Source organism: Parathielavia appendiculata, assembly GCF_033297405.1.
Source record: "Parathielavia appendiculata strain CBS 731.68 unplaced genomic scaffold N657scaffold_6, whole genome shotgun sequence".
In the NCBI taxonomy this organism is placed as follows: domain Eukaryota; kingdom Fungi; phylum Ascomycota; class Sordariomycetes; order Sordariales; family Chaetomiaceae; genus Parathielavia; species Parathielavia appendiculata.
Genome location: NW_026944225.1, coordinates 893,942 through 911,130, shown reverse-complemented (window position 1 = coordinate 911,130; position 17,189 = coordinate 893,942). Strand labels below are relative to the sequence as shown.

The 17,189-nt window shown below is 55.7% G+C and overlaps 5 protein-coding genes across 5 annotated transcripts; 2 read left to right on the top strand and 3 right to left on the bottom strand.

Annotated features, from left to right (window-relative positions):
- Positions 1 to 384: 384 nt before the first annotated feature.
- On the top strand, positions 385 to 2,147 carry N657DRAFT_645378 (P-loop containing nucleoside triphosphate hydrolase protein). Its single transcript, XM_062792937.1, has 7 exons — positions 385 to 552; positions 623 to 643; positions 712 to 1,298; positions 1,361 to 1,585; positions 1,642 to 1,750; positions 1,811 to 1,931; positions 1,988 to 2,147. Exons 1-7 carry the CDS (start codon positions 532 to 534, stop codon positions 2,005 to 2,007), a joined length of 1,104 nt encoding a protein of 367 aa, XP_062647552.1. The 5' UTR covers positions 385 to 531; the 3' UTR covers positions 2,008 to 2,147.
- Positions 2,148 to 8,086: 5,939 nt separating this feature from the next.
- N657DRAFT_573257 (uncharacterized protein) lies at positions 8,087 to 9,864 on the top strand (the record flags this gene model as incomplete). Its single annotated transcript, XM_062788953.1, has 2 exons — positions 8,087 to 8,607; positions 8,670 to 9,864. The coding sequence occupies 2 exons, from the start codon at positions 8,087 to 8,089 to the stop codon at positions 9,862 to 9,864; spliced, it is 1,716 nt and encodes a 571-aa protein (XP_062647551.1).
- Positions 9,865 to 11,074: 1,210 nt separating this feature from the next.
- On the bottom strand, positions 11,075 to 12,181 carry N657DRAFT_425804 (uncharacterized protein). Its single transcript, XM_062787314.1, has 2 exons — positions 12,132 to 12,181; positions 11,075 to 12,047 (listed from the first exon to the last, which is right to left on the bottom strand). The coding sequence occupies exon 2, from the start codon at positions 11,951 to 11,953 to the stop codon at positions 11,201 to 11,203; it is 753 nt and encodes a 250-aa protein (XP_062647550.1). The 5' UTR covers positions 11,954 to 12,047; positions 12,132 to 12,181; the 3' UTR covers positions 11,075 to 11,200.
- Positions 12,182 to 13,164: 983 nt separating this feature from the next.
- N657DRAFT_645374 (uncharacterized protein) lies at positions 13,165 to 15,113 on the bottom strand. The gene is made up of 2 exons (XM_062792936.1): positions 14,245 to 15,113; positions 13,165 to 14,185 (listed from the first exon to the last, which is right to left on the bottom strand). The coding sequence occupies exons 1-2, from the start codon at positions 14,786 to 14,788 to the stop codon at positions 13,398 to 13,400; spliced, it is 1,332 nt and encodes a 443-aa protein (XP_062647549.1). The 5' UTR covers positions 14,789 to 15,113; the 3' UTR covers positions 13,165 to 13,397.
- A 292-nt stretch (positions 15,114 to 15,405) lies between these two features.
- Positions 15,406 to 17,026, bottom strand: N657DRAFT_680910 (uncharacterized protein; the record flags this gene model as incomplete). The annotated part of the gene is made up of 3 exons (XM_062796333.1): positions 15,406 to 15,439; positions 15,504 to 16,161; positions 16,216 to 17,026. 3 exons carry the CDS (start codon positions 17,024 to 17,026, stop codon positions 15,406 to 15,408), a joined length of 1,503 nt encoding a protein of 500 aa, XP_062647548.1.
- Positions 17,027 to 17,189: the final 163 nt, after the last annotated feature.

Below are 17,189 nucleotides of genomic sequence, written 5' to 3'. Positions count from 1 at the left end.
GGTCACGGGCTCGGGCGTCAGGGTCGACAGATGTACAATGTTCATGTTCACAATGATAAACTGCTTTTCTCGGGATGGTTCTGGCTTTGGCGGCAAGAAAGGGGGCTTCAACTTATCGGGGCACTGGGCTGGCGGCTGGCTGGGGTGTTTCGGGGTGTTGACATTTCCAAAGTGTACATAACATGTGAAGCATATATCAACGAATATGGACGGACGTTGCTGATCACCCGGTACCTTACGGGTACACAGTAGTGTGTTATCACAAGTAAGCGTGCTGGAACCACAAACGCCCGACTCGCCGCCGTTTCCACTGAGTGGAGACGCCGCTGCGGCTTCTGACTTCAACCCGCGGGGCAGCCACCTCGCTTGTCCATCGAATTTCGCCCCACCATCAAAATTCCCACTTGCAACTTCAACTCGGCAACCGAACCCAGCTTGACGACACCACTATAAGAACCTTTCAATTATCGTCTCTGCGGCGCGAGAAACAATCAGAAATAGTCTCACAGCCAGGAACCGAAAACCGCAACAATGGCGACCACAGTAGATAAGGTAGACCGCAACGAGCAACACTGCGACGCCTCAGTTGATGACGGGAAGGCACTAACAAACGTGGCAATAGATTAAAGAGATCGAGGCCGAAGTACGATTCCGCCCTGGCTATTCCTACCTTCGGCGAGTCGATTCTAACGATTCCCCTCTTCTCAACAGATGGCCCGGACTCAGAAGAACAAAGCCACATCGTATCATCTCGGCCAGCTCAAAGCTAAACTCGCCAAGCTCAAGCGGGAACTGCTCACCCCGTCGGGCGGCGGCGGCGGTGGCGGCGCGGGTTTCGACGTCGCGCGTACCGGTGTCGCCAGTATCGGCTTCATCGGATTTCCCTCTGTCGGCAAGAGCACGCTCATGAGCCGGCTAACAGGCCAGCACTCCGAGGCGGCCGCGTACGAGTTCACGACCCTGACCAGCGTGCCGGGCCAGGTCATCTACAACGGCGCCCCCTTGCAGATTATCGACTTGCCCGGTATCATCGAGGGCGCAAAAGACGGCCGTGGCCGCGGGCGGCAGGTCATTGCCGTCGCCAAGACGTGCCACTTGATCTTCATCGTGTTGGACGTCAACAAGCCGCTGACGGATAAGCGCGTCATCGAGAGCGAGTTGGAAGGGTTCGGCATCCGGATCAACAAAGAGCCGCCGAATATAACGTTCAAGAAGAAAGATAAGGGCGGGCTGAACATCACCAGCACCGTGCCGCTGACCCACATCGACCACGACGAAATCAAGGCGGTCATGAGCGAGTGCGTGGTCTTTTTCAACGTTCTCTCTGTTGGGGGTGATGGATGGGCTGACAGGGAGACAGGTACAAAATCAGCTCGGCGGATATTGCCATTCGTTGCGACGCCACTATCGATGATCTGATTGACGTGCTCGAGGCAAAGAGCCGAAGCTACATCCCGGTCATTTACGTGCTCAACAAGATCGACAGCATCAGCATCGAGGAGCTCGACCTGCTCTACCGCATTCCCAACTCGGTACCCATCAGCTCCGAACACGGGTGGAACATTGACGAGCTAATGGAGGCCATGTGCGTACTCATGTATTTCACACTTGCCATGTCCGTTACTGACCCGCTTGGTCCAGGTGGGAGAAGCTCAACCTCGTCCGGGTATACACTAAGCCCAAGGGGAAGATGCCCGACTACGACTCACCGGTGGTGCTGCGGGCGAATCGGTGCACCGTGGAAGATTTTGTGAGTGACAATCTGGCACCCGACTCGTTGACTGGCGATTGACTGACTGGCTTCGTTTAGTGCAACCAAATTCATAAGAGCATTGTCGAGCAGTTCAAGGCTGCGATCGTTTACGGCAAGTCGGTCAAGCACCAACCGCAGCGGGTCGGCCTTTCTCACGAGCTGGCGGACGAAGATATTGGTATGTATCTCTCTAATAATTCAGGTGAAGGTCGGAATGTTGACTATGCTGCTCAGTCACAATTATCAAGCGGTAAAAGACGTTCTGAGGAAGCTCATACGGGTTGGCCGTGCGCAAGTACGTTGTCTACACACGAACTCGGTCAGACCAACCTACGATACGCCGTGCCCCCCTGTGATGTGCCGGGTTAGCGACAGAGGCGTGGGCTCGACATTGTATGCACTGCCGGGACCATGCTGCCAACATCTGTACGAGGAGTCGTTCACTCGCTTACGCCATTCAGGGCTCTCGGCAGGCTGCGAACCTTGATGAGGTTGAAGTATCGAACTATCATCACGCGCGTTGATGTATCATAGGTCGGACAGGAATGAAGGGCACCGAGTGGCTAGTGGCGTTGGCTGTTGGCGTCAGAGATATGAAGAATCGGGGGTAGGACGCCCACCATGATACCATCTCCTTCTTGACGTGTGGCATTGAGCATATTGAACATATACCGTTCATACTTGGGAACGATGGGAGGCAATCAAATAAGATACTCCCGTAGGTCCCACCTTGTCGACGGGGTCAAGTAATATCCCGCTACTGGGCGGTTTGCAGGCCGTGTCAAAGGGAACTAGGTAGGTAGATCAACATGAACAGGCTTCAGGGCGATGGTGTAGTCCTATCTCTCAAGTCCCCAGTTGTTCCGGCTCCCTGAAAGAAATGATTATAAACCTTGCATGTCATGCTGTCCTTTGCGTTATTTGTCCCATTGTAGGACTGGCCACCAACAAAAACACACGTCTCGAAGAAATATCAATGACCCAGGCGCCAACATACTACCGGCATAACATACCAAGGCGGGGGTGGTTGATACACACACACTTGAACATACCTGTAGGGCTGATGGATGGATGGATGCAACGTGAAGCTCGCATCTAAGTCGGGACGGCGCTTATTTTATGAGGGCGCCGCATAGCGACATGACCAACGCCCCGTGTCACTTGGTCTCATCTTGGGCCTGTCTAATATCTCGAGTGTATGCGGCCATGTTTCAGGCTCCCTTTTCAACCCCCAGCACTGCTGGACTGGAGTTGGGGATTTATATGATAGAGCTGTAGGGGAGATTAGCGCCTGCACGTCTGATTCAAGTGAAGAAATCAGGAGGATAGGTGGACGTTTTCCGTGGTCTCTTGCGTTGTGTCCTATAAGTGAACAGGTAAGACGGAGATAGGTAGAGTTATTTTGACGTTGCGTATGTAGTGCTACAAACCGGCCCATCGGTATTACACAAGTACAGTACCATTGCTCCTAGCCTCTGATAACCATCCTCGCGAGTCGACAAATCGGCTTCTCAATGTCCCTGGGGCGCGGAGTAGCAATGAGCACAAACGCCCCTTGCATCGTGCATGCCCAGGCGGAAGAGATATCGCGATAGGCATAAGGAGTTCAGGCGAAATATGGTGCGTAGCCTCAGCTTCGACCGGATCTTCAATGGGGCCGCAACCACATTCATGCGCAATATGGGGGGAACAACGGCGCAAAATCCCGGTGCCGAGCGGGATGATCTGCTGCCTGATCACGGATTGCTGGATGCGGAATGCCTCGGGTTGGGTTTTTGTGCCGCGCTGCTTGGCCGCACACCATCCTGTTGTACACAGGAGCGTGTCACTGAAGTCCATTTCGTCTTCTTAGCCGCGGCAAGCAGGGGAGATGAGGGTGGGGGTTGAGAGATGCCATTCTGCCGTGCACCACGCCATCAAACGGCCCAACAGCAACCGGGGACCAAGTCATCAGTCTGATCCGGGCCAGGAGGCCGGACATTCGTCCGAGGAGAGGAGGTTGATGCTCGCAAGACCAGTCAAACTGACCACAGTCGGCTGGGCCCAATTCACGGCGGCTATCGGCCTTCACCCACAGTAGCCTGGCCGTACGCCCCAGAGTTGCAGATCGGTTGCCTGTTGGTTCCAGGTGGGTCACCTCTTCCCGCCGCCGTCGAGGCTGACGATGGAAACAGTCACGACGCTGGGGGCGAAGAAGGTGCTGGGTGGAGCGTCGCCGGCACAAATGGTCTTCTCTGAGCTGCCGCACATAGTCCCGTGCACGATGCTACCCCATGATGCCTCGTGTTGCTGCGGCTGCCCGGATAGGAAAGAAGTCGGCCCAAAACGGGAACGAGCTGCACGATGCTGCCATGCAAGTGCAGCCGTCAGAGTGGGCGCAATTGTGCCGCGAGTGGGGGAATGGACCAGAGGAATCTTCAACCAAGAAGTTCCGGAGGTTGCGGTTGATCCACAATTGAGGCAGCTGAGCGCTTGTTTGACGGAGTTCAATAAAGGGGAGAGAAACGGTCGGGAGATCAGGCACGATCTCGGCCCCGGTCAGGGATCGTGGTGGCTCCGCGGGGCATCGATAACTAATTAGCTTGATCGGCAAGGTGCTTGGTGCCCCTGGTTTGCTGACAGCCCAGTGGCTGTCATGGTCGCCGTCCCCCTCGGCGACAAACGGATTGACGATAGAGTCGACAGATCTCTGGGGTGATTTGCTGAATGCAGGACCATTCGAGGCCACATCGCCAGCAAGAGCTGGGGCGTATAGTTAGTACCTAGTCTAGACTGCGGTCGATTTTCAGGACATGTCTCTGGACAATCGATGCTCGTTGGGATGCTGAATGGGCATTCGCTGCCTAAGCCGTTGAAGCCTTCGCGAAAGCCTGCCGCACCTGGTGGACTTCCTTGTGAGGGAAAATGACCAGTTGGGGGTGAGAACGGCATGCGCTTGGACGCTTCCGAAGAGCGTGCTGTCATGCTCAAACGCCAGGTCAACCCCACTTTTATCTTTGCTGCCACCTACCAGGTACCTTTTTCAAAATCGGGCAGTTTGGCATGGAGAGGGCAAGGAGAGCCAACAACAAGATCCTACTATTGGAGGCAACACAAGGCATGCGCGTACGCGTTCACTATTAAAGGAGTAGATTTGAGGCTCCGAATCCTAAATCTATAACGCGATTGATGATATAGTTATTACGCGTAGAGATACTGATGGTTTCCTTTTTCCTTCTCCCCCTCAAGGTTGAAGCTTAGATTTGAGCTCTATCCTTGATATTTCTTGGCGTTTCTTGGCAAGCTTATAGTAAAATTTTGCCACAAGTCCTAAAGAAGACCTCAAAAAAAATTCATCAGTATTTCTACGCGTATTACCCCCATTATCAATCGCACTATAGATTCAGAATCGGGAGCCTCGATTTACTACTTTTAACAGTGAGCGCGTGTGCGCATGCCTTGTGTTGCTTATAATAATAGGGTATCATTTTGTGCTCTCCTTGCCAACTGCCTCTTGCCAACTGCCTGATTTTTAGGGGGTGTGCAGCCCAGATCTAAAGTGGGGTTGACCTGGCGTTTGACCCTGATAGTGTAACCAATTCCTGCCCAATGGCGGGAGCAAAAACCTGGAAATTAACTGGTGTCCAATGACAAATCCAACCTCAGTCCCTTTGTCGCCGTTGGATGGTCTAGGAGACGGTCGAATTCATGAACAGCGCCCTTCGAGCCGCGAGACGCAACGGGCAGACTGGTTTCCAGATAGGAATCGCAATTCAGAGATCGCATGGGCTGATAGCTACGCGAGTCGCTCTAACTACGGATCCGTATTCCTCTCTTCGATCTCGCTCGTGGCCCGCTGCTCGATGTCTTGGCGCCGCGTCTCTGCCCGAAACGACCGAATGGGAAGACCTACGGTGGTAGTTAAAGTACACTTCTGTTGGAATGTCGGGTGGAAGACGGCCTTCCCGGTTCAAGCCACCAACGGCATGCCGAGCAGCGAGATTAGCTCAGGCAGTTTACCTTGGCTAACTATCGATTATCGAGCCGGTCTACCTAAGCGATCGTCCCTGGCCTTTCGTGTCGCGGGCTGACCACAGACGCGGCAGGCGACGGCTGAGATGAGGTTTCGTCGAGGGCAGCCAATTGATTTCGGAGGGGTTGCTGTGTGGCCGCGGGCCGATGCGGACTGTGGCCACAAAGAGAGCTCCTGGGCTCTTCATCACAACGTGGAACTACAAGAGGACCTAACTAAGGTAGCCGAAAACAGACATGGTCGGTCGCATTTGGCGCCATGCCACAAAAAGCTTGTAGTTGCCCTACCTTCAATATAGAAAAGGTTCAGAAGGCATGACGTTGGACGATTCCCCAAGAAGAAGGCCGCAGGGCCACAGTTATGCGGCCGGGCGGTCATTGCACAGATGCATCCTTGTGGGTCCGGGTTCCTGGGGGGCGGAGCTGCCCGAGCCTGATGGCAAGCGCGGCCCACAGTTGACCATCGTCAGTTTAATAAGTCCGGGAAAGAGAAAGATCTGTACCCATCTTAACTTGTCCCGACGAGGCTGCAGACGCACCAACTTTAGCAAGCAAACGTGCACCTTATTAATTCGGCCGGCCTTGCTTGGTATTTGCAGGTATTATTCACCGACTTCGCGGCTCGAAGTCTACGACTTTTTGGTTGCGCCGACCCAGAAGCAGAACTTACACTACGGATACAGATACATGACCTGAGATGGCCTTTCTTCAGCTTTGTCAACCAAAGTACACTAACCTAGTAGGGATTGACTTACACACTACTGGTGTCTGGCACTGCTCCTTTGCGCTTTCTCGCTTCGATTTTGGCATGAAATGCGCCCCTCGTCTATCCGTACAATGGCCAGATATTCAGGCCCTCGCAGACACGATGGAACAAATTTGCCCGTCAGCCACTGCGTGCTCACGGCACCCATACCAAGCCCATCAGAGGTTGCTTTTTGTTGGCCCTGGTTTGAGACACGGGACAGGAGACGGTAAGTTACGTACCGCTTTCATCGGCTTAACGTCGATCTGTAAGTAAATTTACACCGTGCCAGCCATTCGTTGGCCATCGTCGATTCCTCCTTCCAGCAGCTTGACTGGGAGCCATCCGGCTTTGCAGCCTGCGTTGCCTGTTTTGGACTTAGGGCGAAGGTCTCCACAGCTCGTCTCCAACTCTCATCAGTGCTGCTGTCGGCGCGTCTCTTGGTTTCGCTTTTCTCTCTTCGTCCAGAACCCCTGCCCTGGTTCCATTCATCGCAACCCGTTGTCCCACACCTGGTACATACGGTAGGGTATCCTACACCCCCACCACACACACTCTCTCACCCCCCCCTTGGGTCCGTCCTGGCTGGGCAGTCATGGCCTGTGCCCTCAGCAACCAGGAGAGATAGAACCCCCTGCCGGAGAAATGCACAGGCACACGCTCTGCAGTCCATCTCTTCACTGGCATACATATGCCGCTCAGAGAGGTCCTTTCTGCCACACGCCTGCCCTCCAGCACGCCCGACTCATCTCGTACCGGTCTGAGACGTTCGCCTGCATCGGCGGCGCCAACTCTGCAGCATCCTGCGCCTCCACGACTGGTAGATCGCTCTTTGTTTGCTCCGGGTTGCGTCACCGCATCCGCCGTTGATGAGACAAGCTTTGCCGACCGAGCTCTCGGCCCAGCTGGATGTTGTTGCTCCCTGCAATCGGCGCCGACCGCTTCGCTCGTTTTGCAGCTTGGATGCCTTCCAACGTATAGGACTCTTCCCACGGGCGCGCGAAACCGAAGCCTTGATAGCCGTCGCTCTCCTTCACCGGCCTGACACAGCTGGGAGCTAGGAAGACCGGTAACCGTTCAAAACCTTAACGCCGCTCTTCCCCTGCCTTGCCTAGGAGACCCTCCTCTGTCGGACGCACCCTGCCCACCGACTACCGACCCGCTGTCTGCGACGGGAGCTACCAGTTACCTTTTCCGTACTGACTTACCTGCCGAGCGGCCGTGGTCTGCCCCCACACCAACAAGCACTTCTGCACCTGCGACCTGACCTGGGTTCTGTGCTACTCCGCACCCGGCTGGCTCCCTCGACCTGCAACCTCCTCGACGGCTAGACCGCTGCATGACCGATCCAAGGAACCAATTGGTGCTCGACACCCCAATCATGCATATTGTCTCCTGAGTCTGTCTTGTCCACCTCCTCTGGACGAGCGAATCCCCACAACTGCTACAGTCTGTGTGGCCCCTCCCACCGAGTGGCTCTTGACGGCACCAATCCCACGACTGGAGGGCACTGCTCTGCTTGTCCCTAACAGCTTGCCGGTGCCCGGTTTCGTTTGGCTCAGACGGCCCCAGTCACCATGCACAACCAGATCACGGCTTCGACGGGCATGGACCAGGAGAGCCCCCTTGCGCCTGACAACACCTATGCTAATGAGAGCTGGGTCAACATGAATTCTTTTCAACAACAGACCACGATACCCGATTATGGAGGCGGATATGGATTCATGCCTCCCATCACCCACGGCCTACCCTTGCCCTCAGAATCTCTCGGCAGGATGCCGCCGCCGCCTTCGCAGCCCGTCCACCAGACCCCAGCTACTCACACGCAACTGCCAATGCTCATGATGCCTCCTCATACGACATGGCCGAGTATGCTGACGAACCCGAACAACTACGGCCCGCCGCACTCCGCTCCACCTGTCGCCATCCCTTCTCTAGCAGCCCCACTCAAGATGGCAAAATTGCCCGCGATCCAGACTACATCACAGCCGAGGAAGACCTTGACAGACGAAAACCGCCGGGAGATGTGTAAATATGCCGAGGAGAACCCCAACGCCAAGCAGACTGACATTGGCGCCGTCTTTGGCGTCGAAAGGAGGTAGGTTTGAGGACCAGGCTCCTCAACTCTCCATTTCCCGCCAGCCCTAACATGATCACCAGCACCGTATCCAAGGTTTTGCGAAACAAAGACAAGTACCTTAACTCGGAGGGGCGGAGTAGCTCTCCGGTCAAGCGCCCTGGCAAGGGGAAAGGCGCAGATGTTGAAAAGGCTTTGACAAATTTTGTCAAGAATCTGAGAAAAGACGGCGTTGAAATAACAAGCGAGATGCTCAAGGAGAGGGCGGCCACGTTTTCTAGTCTGACAAACGGCGAGTCGCATGCCGAGGCGACCAGCTCGACCTGGCTCGAGAAGTTCATGTTGAAGCATCGCATTGGCCCGGGCAGGCTGATCCGCCGCGCTTCAGAGACCAACATTCCGGACAGTACCCGTGCGTCTGGTTCACCGTCGCTGGCGCCATCCCAACCATCAAGCGCCATTTCACCTGCTTCTCCTTTAGGCCATCTGTCCTTGTCTCCCTTGTCGGCAAACAAGAGTGACGAGGAAAAGGAGAGCATGAGCAGTTTCATCGACTTCGCCGCCGATGGGACCTACAAACACTCGACCTCACAGAGCACGACTTCACTCAACGGCGCCTTCTCCGATGCGGCGACGCCGTCCTTCGCTGGGAGTGCTCTAAGCCCCGCGGCCTCGTTCAACTTCTCCCCCGACCCAAACGTTGGAGCCTTCATTTCCGGAGACCAGACCCGGCAAACACTGCCGCAAGGCACGGGGTTTCAACGACCACGGAGCCAGACGTTTCCCACGCTGGACCTCGAGTACATGAATCAACCTCCGTCGGCGGAACCCGCCACTCCAAGGTATCATGTCCCTTCCACTGCACCATCATCGGCCCTAGAATCGTCCAGCAACGGCCCGAGTTTCAGTTTTGAACAGGCCGTCTCCCCGCCTCAGCTCCGTCACAGCAGCAGCAACAGCAGTATTACCGGCAGGTCAACAACCACGCCCATCACGTCCGGTGCGGTCGGTTCGTCTCCAGGGTCGCCAACGCAGGAAGATGCGCGGAGGGCCGCCGACACTCTGCTATCGTTCATCACGAGCGCCAGCGGCTTTGTGGACCAGAACGAGTACATGACAGTCGTGAGGTTGACCGAGAAGCTGCGCCTGCACCAAAGCCAACTCGCCAAAGCCGTAGCTCATGGAATGGGAGGGCTGTCAAGAATCCCGGAAGGCGACAGCGAGATGCCCAATGCCCCACCAGTCATGTTGAAGATGGAACCGACAATGAGCGCCTAGGAAACGATGGCCTACCGCGAGTTGCCAAGCTTCAGAAATCTCCCTGGAATGGTAGGATAGTGGGCGGGCATTGGTTGCCGGCCAGGGTAGCACCTACTCGATCTTCGCACGGGGAGATGTTATATACAACACCCCGTAGACGACACACGATACACTCTTTGCTCCATTCACCACTTCTATACATATACCCCATCTTTGGCGTTGTCGACCGCATATCGATACTGCTTCCGCCGGCAGAAGACTTCACGCTCACGCGAACCATGCTTCTGAGATCCCATCGCGTTTCTCGACCTTTCTTCTGGTCAACCTTGGCCTTTTTTCTTCTATTTATTTTCGCTTTCTTTCCTGCCCAGTTTGCCCTTTTCCAGCGTGGTGTCACGAGTTGTTTTCCCAATAGGTATACGTCTGTCAGTTTTTGTATTTTTTGACGCATTCTCCCCATCCTCTCTGTACAGTATAGTATACCTCTGTTTTTGCACCCTCTGCATTATCATCCCGAGTCCTTCCTCAGCTTAGTTCTGGTGCACCCCTTTTCGCGACTCGCAGGGCAACCCTATCCGTGGTCAGCCACCCATCGAACCTTGTTCAGCCCGCCATCGATTCCGGCAAATGCACCGATCAGACTGCCTCACACGCGAGGAGCGGCATTAGGGGGGAATTGGGACTGGGGACATGCACGCCTGGATGGAGAGCAGGCAAGAACAGGACGATGGCCCGCAAGGGTCGAATGAGTGGAGGGCGGAGTGGGCCGTTGGGAGTGCTGCTGCCATGGGTTGAGTGATATTTTTTCTCTCGTCTGTCTGTTTTCCCGAAGTTCCGCAATTGAGTTGGCTCAATCGGGGTGGTGGTTTGGGTGGAAGGGGGGATCACAAGGTGGTAGGCAATGGCGGTGGGCTAATGTTTTGGACATGACGCACGGACGGACGAGATGGAAAGGCAACAATGTGGGTTTCAGTACTTGCTTGGGAATTCGCATGGGCCTTTTCCGGGTGGAAGGATGTCCCTCTCTCGTGATTGTGAGAGGGAAGAGCATCCATAGAGTCCGAGAGTGTGGACGGGATTAGGAGCGTGGCATGGACGAACATCCTTTTCCTGGGCTGAGGATCACGAGGAAGGGACTCATTTGTTGGACCTTGCTTTCCCACTCTACGATTTGAGAACGAAGGAGCTCTGAACCTCAACCCGACCCAGTTGGTCGTGTCTCTCAGCAGTACTCTGGCAAATCAGTAATGAATCTAGGCGGCCTTCTGCATTTTGAAAAGACAACTCGGTCCCCCTTTTGAGGTCTGATATGATGCATTTCTACGGGAAATCTCCATGTACGACGAATATCACCTCACCCATCTATGGGTATCCTCTCCGTCCAAAGCTCGAGCACACCCTTCTCGGTCAGCTCAGGCAGTAACCTGACGAGAACGAGCTCCAACATGCCATACACAAGATGCTTGTTACAGTAAGAATTCGAAAACACGTCCAAGATGCCCCGCTCAATCTCCTCGAGGATTCCTTCGTCGTCGTCGTCGTCGTCGTCAGGGTTAGCCTCTCGATCCCAATCCGGATGCCATCCGTTCTCGTCTTGCTGGGTCAGCCGCGTCGACGCCATACCGCCATCAACTTCCTCACCCGCACTAGCGGTTTCTGACGACGACGACGGAACCACCGTTGCTGGTGTTATCGGTGGATCAGCGCTAACGCTAACGTTGGCAGCAAGACCCTGACCGCCGGTCTTCGGCCTCGGAACGGGAGCGGACCGCCGGGACCGGGATCCTGATCTTAACCGTTCCTGTCCTCGTGCTGGCGACAGAGGCGGCACCATTTCGACTTCGCTTGCTTTTTCCTTTGACGGCGGGCCCCGGCCCCTGTCGCTGTGGCGCTCGCTCTTGCCCGCCGTCTTCAGCTCTGCAGATCCTTCAATTCCGTCATGCCTCGCTCTCGAAACGGGACTAGCTCGGAGCAGGCCGCCGCCAAAGTACAGCCTTCCCAACCCTTTCGGAACAAGCGCCCAAAGCGCGCTAGCGCACCTTCGCCTGAGGGCGCGAAGCTCGGCGTCGGAAGTGGGAGCCACCAACGTCGGCTTGCCAGCGGGCATGTTGTTAGGAAAGAGGGCGCCCCGCACGGCGCGGAGGAGTGGGGGCAGGTTGGCCGGGTCTAAGACATACCGGTGGATGGCATGAGATAGGAGCCTATAACCCGCCCTCCCGGAGAGGGTGCGAATCTGTCAGCATAATAGAATATCAGGCCACAGGAGAGAGGGGTTTAGGGGTAACGTTTGAGTTCGTCCATGCGTGGGGGAGTATTGCGAGGTGTGTGTCTGTGTGTAGGCTGGTGACGGCGTTGGAGAATAACGGTTCAGGGGAAACGGCAAATGGCATTTCGGACGGTGTGGATGACAAACTGGTTCAAGATGGCGGAGATTGAGACACGCGGACGGTTTTCGAGGGGAAGGCGCGGCACTCGCCGCTCAAAGTGGCAAAGTCAACGAGAACCTCGTCGGCTGAAGCGGCTTGATCTGCCGGAGTCTCCTCAGATGATAATTAGAGGACGGCTGGGGCTTCAGGTTGGAATGCGGGGAGGACAAGGGCGAAGGGAAGTAGCATGGGCCATAACGCTGAGCTCCCAACGTCACGTTGGTGAGTTTCGGTGATGACGATGGACGTTCCCTGACCCGGACCCTTGTTCGCATGGCCGTGTCTGCCCAGATCGTGATGTTGTCAACAGAGGAGAATGCTGCAGCCACGATGAGCAGACTTTCGCCAGCCAATCCATACTGGACCTTTGCCGATTCTTGTGTAGTCCTAGCGTTCACCCGTTCAATGGGGCAAGCTTCGGCCGCCTCTTCTCGGACAAAATAGCCCGAGAACGGGATAGCTTGATCGACGGTGATCGGTGTGCTGAGGAAACGTTGGAAAGCTGGTGGACCAAGGGACGGTACGAATCGCAGATTGGCGGTCGAAGGGTGGTTCTTCAGCAGGGGCTGGAGGGGTGAGATGTTCAACATGGCTCAGCAACTCCGACCCCTGTAGGTTCTCCAGCTCGGCGCGTAAATAAGGCTCGTCGATGGATCGTCTGGCAATGCCCCACGAAACAACTCATGCAATCAGGCCCGGCCAAGGCCATAGAGGTTCGTGATTGGCTCGGATTCGATATGCAGTTGTCAATGACAAGAAGCGGCTACAAGCGTCGTCTGCGGGTCGCCGATTTGGCCGCATGACATGTGGGAGTGTGTGTTGCACTGCATCCAAGCTTTTACCCTGAGACCCTTGTCTGCATCGGGCATTGGTAGACGCACTGCATCCAGTGACTTCCTCCGCCTCGGCTGGCCGAGGACTCACAAAGCTCCGATTGTGTGCCCGACGACATGATTGTGAGCCGCAGAACTGCTGTGTTGCACTGGCAACATCCAAGAGCCGCGCAACTGACGTTGATTCGCACCGTTGACCGATGTCAGGTCCAGTGACTGACGGGTCATGCAGGCGGAGTGACAAACCAAGTCGCCCACAGCGTAGGCCGAATGACAAGTGAACATAATCCTCCTACCTGTCAAGCTTGCCGTCGAAGGCAGCGATTCGTCCTGGCCCCATGATGGCCAGCCACTGCAGCAACGACAATGCGCCGTGGAGCCACGGCATCCGAATGTCCAGTTCGGCAAGATTCGAAACAGCTGACCAGCATCGAAAGGCCAGCGACGGCGTCTTAGATGGTTGCGGGTCCGCATTCGAAGGCCGAATGCGAAGAGCAGGCCCCTGGCTGGGATTTTGCCGGGTTGCGTCTTTGATGCTTGTGCCGTGAGAGGACCGCGGGGGCAAAGAAACCGACGCCATCAGGACCGCAAAGGTTGCTCTGATGGATGAGATGGCGAGAAAGCACCATTGCATGGTGGTCCAGAACAGGGTGTGGGCTGAAAAGCGCTTCCCGTTATCCTGTGATCCATTGCTGGACTGGCCCAGACTATGCTCCTCGTCGATAGAATTCGGTCGTCCAGCCATCCTGGACGCGATGATGAGGAGTTCCCATATCAGCCATGGTTCTGATAGCCTGTTGGCCAGTGCGTTCCCGAGAATTAGCTCAGAGAATATCTGGCCAACCAAGGCCGTCAGGCAGCTGTTCTGGAGGTCTTCAGTGGGGAGGAGGATCGCCAAGGATGAGTAGACTAGCAGTTGGCGATATGCTGCTTCGTTCTCGGCCTGCACGGCGATGCTTTCAGGGTCCTCTGATCGCGGAACCGGGGAAAGAGCAGGAAGAGGGCACAGGGAATGGTAGATTTCGCGTGGGTCCGTCCTGACGGGAGGCTGGGTGATAGGATCGTGAGCCACTCGATAGGCTAGGTTTCCCGGGATGTCAGCACATCGCCAAGGCGGGTTTGTTCGAACGCAGACGAACCAGTCACATGCTTTTCGAGGAGATCGGGAAGTTCGTCGAATAGCAAACTCTCCAGGTCGACCTCCCTCAGCCGCTGCTCGAGTGCGCGAGTGATGTGGGCAATAACTTGGACGATCTCGGCGACAAAAGTCTCGTCGGGGGTGATCTTGGCGTACCACGTCTGGACGAAGTCCCTCAGGATGATGGCAATGAGGGCGTAGAGCTGCAGATCCACATCGTTGCGGCTGGTCAGGGGCGGCAAGAGTCCCTCTATTGACGTCGGCGAACTCTTGCCCTTGTCGGCCTGCTGGGGACAGAGGATGCGGCGGATCAGGAAGGTCGTCGTCTTGTCCGAGAGAGGGTCCGTTGTTGTTGTACGGGCCCCGCGGCGAGGTCCCCCTAATTCTTGTGATGGAGTGCTGGTCTCTGTCGGTGCCGAAGACTGGCTTGATCGCGACTTGTGTGCCGCGGTCGGCTCGGATTGCAAACTCGGTGTGCCCGATGGCTTGGGTCGCGGTGTCGGGTTACCACCAGGCGGAGGCGGCTGGGCAGCTGCGGTATTCATGGTGCCGAGGCGTCGTCATGATCAGAGTTCAATGCTTGAAGACATTTCGGCGCTCAGATCAGAGTCAGAGCAAGTGCTATTCTTGCATTCGTGTTCGGTGAACGCAGATAAGGTACGATGTTGGAGGTTATGAGGTTCAATCGCTTATCGGGCCCGCATCAAACCGATTTCAGAAATGGCAGGCGGTGAGAGGCTAGAATCACTGGATGACAATATACAATAAGAAAATAAACACGAGAAAAATAATTCGAAAAAAAATGGCAAACATGGAATTTAGATGTGGAGGAGATAAAGATGGAAAGAGAAAAGAAGGGAGAACAGAAAGGGAAAAAAGGGTCAATTACCTCCTCTCCGCTCCGCTCGCAAGACAGCTAGTAATGTCATATATCAAACTCACTGGAGGTAGGACGGATCCTACCACATGCTGTGATAGCATAGGATTGCCCTCGCTTGGACGGCCACGCACATGAAATTACATCTAGGGAATGAAAGTAGCTGCAGGCTTTGCTGTACCATGGATCTGGTCAGACATCATAGTACAGTGGCCGAGTTGGGGCAGGCCAGATCTATTATACAAGTAGACTACGGTACACGACACCAAGCGAAGGGCTGTCGGCTCATGGTTCGGCAGACTTGTGGGTCGCCTCGTATCTGTGAAAGACACTGTTAGCATTCGATGCACAGCTACTTTCATGGCGAACAGGCCGAGACTCACCTCTTGCCTCTAAAAGCCCAAACACCCCAGTTGCCCGCGCTGATGTCCTGCGGGTCCAAATCGTTCAAGTCCCACCGCAGGCTCCTGAACCGGTTCTCTCCAGGCTCCATCAGCACATCGAACTCGCCCGCTGCCGTTTTGTGCACCCAGTCAATATCCCGTTCCATGTCAGCCTGGGTGTAACCCGTGACGATGATGGGGGCCTTGGTCTCCAGAAGCATCGGCAGCGTCTCCTCCCACTCATGCGAGCTAGCCGCATGGCCCAGTCCCGGGTGGAACATAACGAAACAGTCGAAGTAGGGGTCGTATGGGTAAAAGTGGTTGGCCTTGTGGATGGTATGGTAGTAGTCGACAATGGTGCTGATCTTCATGGTCGGCCACACTCTGTCCTCAACAATGGCTCCAAAGGGGTTGGTTGGTGTCCGCGGAGGGAGGGGGAACTCGTCGTCTCGGTTGAGCATGCTCTCTGGGCCGATAAAGATGAGATGGATCCTCGCTCGAGGGAAGAGATGGGCCAGCTGGACCCACGCATCCCGAGGAAGCGATGATTCGGCACGGGCGCCCAGAATAAAGATGCGCACAGCAGGGGCTTCAACTCGGAGGCCCTTCACGTCCATACCGCCGCCCGTCTTTGGTGGATGGAGAGTATACCGGAGCGCTGTATACCGGGGTTAGACCTTGAATTGAGGATATCCTGCATGGGGAAACATACCGCTAAAGCTCTTGATGCCCTCAGGAGTGAGCCTGCCGCCATCCTTGAGGTTGTAGGGACTGAGCTCATGGATGATACTCCCGATGGTGACAGGATACGTCAGCAGCCTCGTTGCTTGCCTCATGCTCCGGTCGTCGTTGATGGCATTGAAATTCCGCGTGTACAAGAAGGTGTCCCAGTTGGTCATGTTGATGAGCGCCTCCTCCATCTGTGGCCCCGCGTACTCAAACTCGGGGAAAAACCGACCGGATCGAAGGTCGTGGTCATCCTCGTTGATCTGGCGCAGCGTGTCGCAAATCTGCAGGTGTGCCTCGTAGTCGTCGGCCCAGTGCTCCTCGCTGCAGTATACGGGGATGCCGCAGTCGGGACACTCAAAATTTACATGGGCCGGTGACATGGCGCCACCCGGCTGGTGGTCATGATGAGGACAGCTGGCATGGTGCCGTATGAAGGTCGCGCGCCGCCTGATCTCGGGGATTGGGGAGTTTGTAAAGGAGTGGAAGAGGTCGTCGGGAGCCAGCACTCGCTTCGACTGGGTATCAGACGGCGGGCTAGTCAAGCTGAAGCTGGGTTGCGCAAACCCGGACGAGAACCGCCTCGAAACAGGCTTCTGGGTGGGAATATCATCGAGCTGATCTGTTGCCCGCAGTACCCTGGCGCACTTCCCAGAAATCGGGCGTCGTTGCTGCTGAGACTGGGATACTGGAAACAGACCATTGGACACCCTGCCTTGTCTCCTAAGCGACACAAAGCATCGCGTGCAAACTCTCGACAGCGCAGAGCGCGCTGCGAGTTCTGCCGGGAAAGCCATCGCGATGGATAGTCGGGGGAAGCTGGTTGTCTGATCTCCGGTGAGGTGACTCTTTGAAGCTCCGGGGCGCCGAGCTGCTTCTCGAGGCGCGTTTCCAATCAGAACATTTCCAGCCACACCTTCTGGTCTACTCGACTCCACTCCTGCCATCCACAGGATGTAA

Bases quoted from the DNA above. Each gene is read 5' to 3' on its own strand.
- N657DRAFT_645378 (XM_062792937.1), top strand. From the start codon at position 532: ATGGCGACCACAGTAGATAAG. The intron at 644-711 runs GTACGATTCCGC...TCTTCTCAACAG, and splicing joins TTAAAGAGATCGAGGCCGAA to ATGGCCCGGACTCAGAAGAA. The intron at 1,299-1,360 runs GTGCGTGGTCTT...ACAGGGAGACAG, and splicing joins ATCAAGGCGGTCATGAGCGA to GTACAAAATCAGCTCGGCGG.
- N657DRAFT_425804 (XM_062787314.1), bottom strand. From the start codon at position 11,953: ATGCCCGCTGGCAAGCCGACGTTGGTGGCTCCCACTTCCGACGCCGAG.
- N657DRAFT_645374 (XM_062792936.1), bottom strand. From the start codon at position 14,788: ATGAATACCGCAGCTGCCCAGCCGCCTCCGCCTGGTGGTAACCCGACA. The intron at 14,186-14,244 runs GTTCGTCTGCGT...CGGGAAACCTAG, and splicing joins CCTCGAAAAGCATGTGACTG to CCTATCGAGTGGCTCACGAT.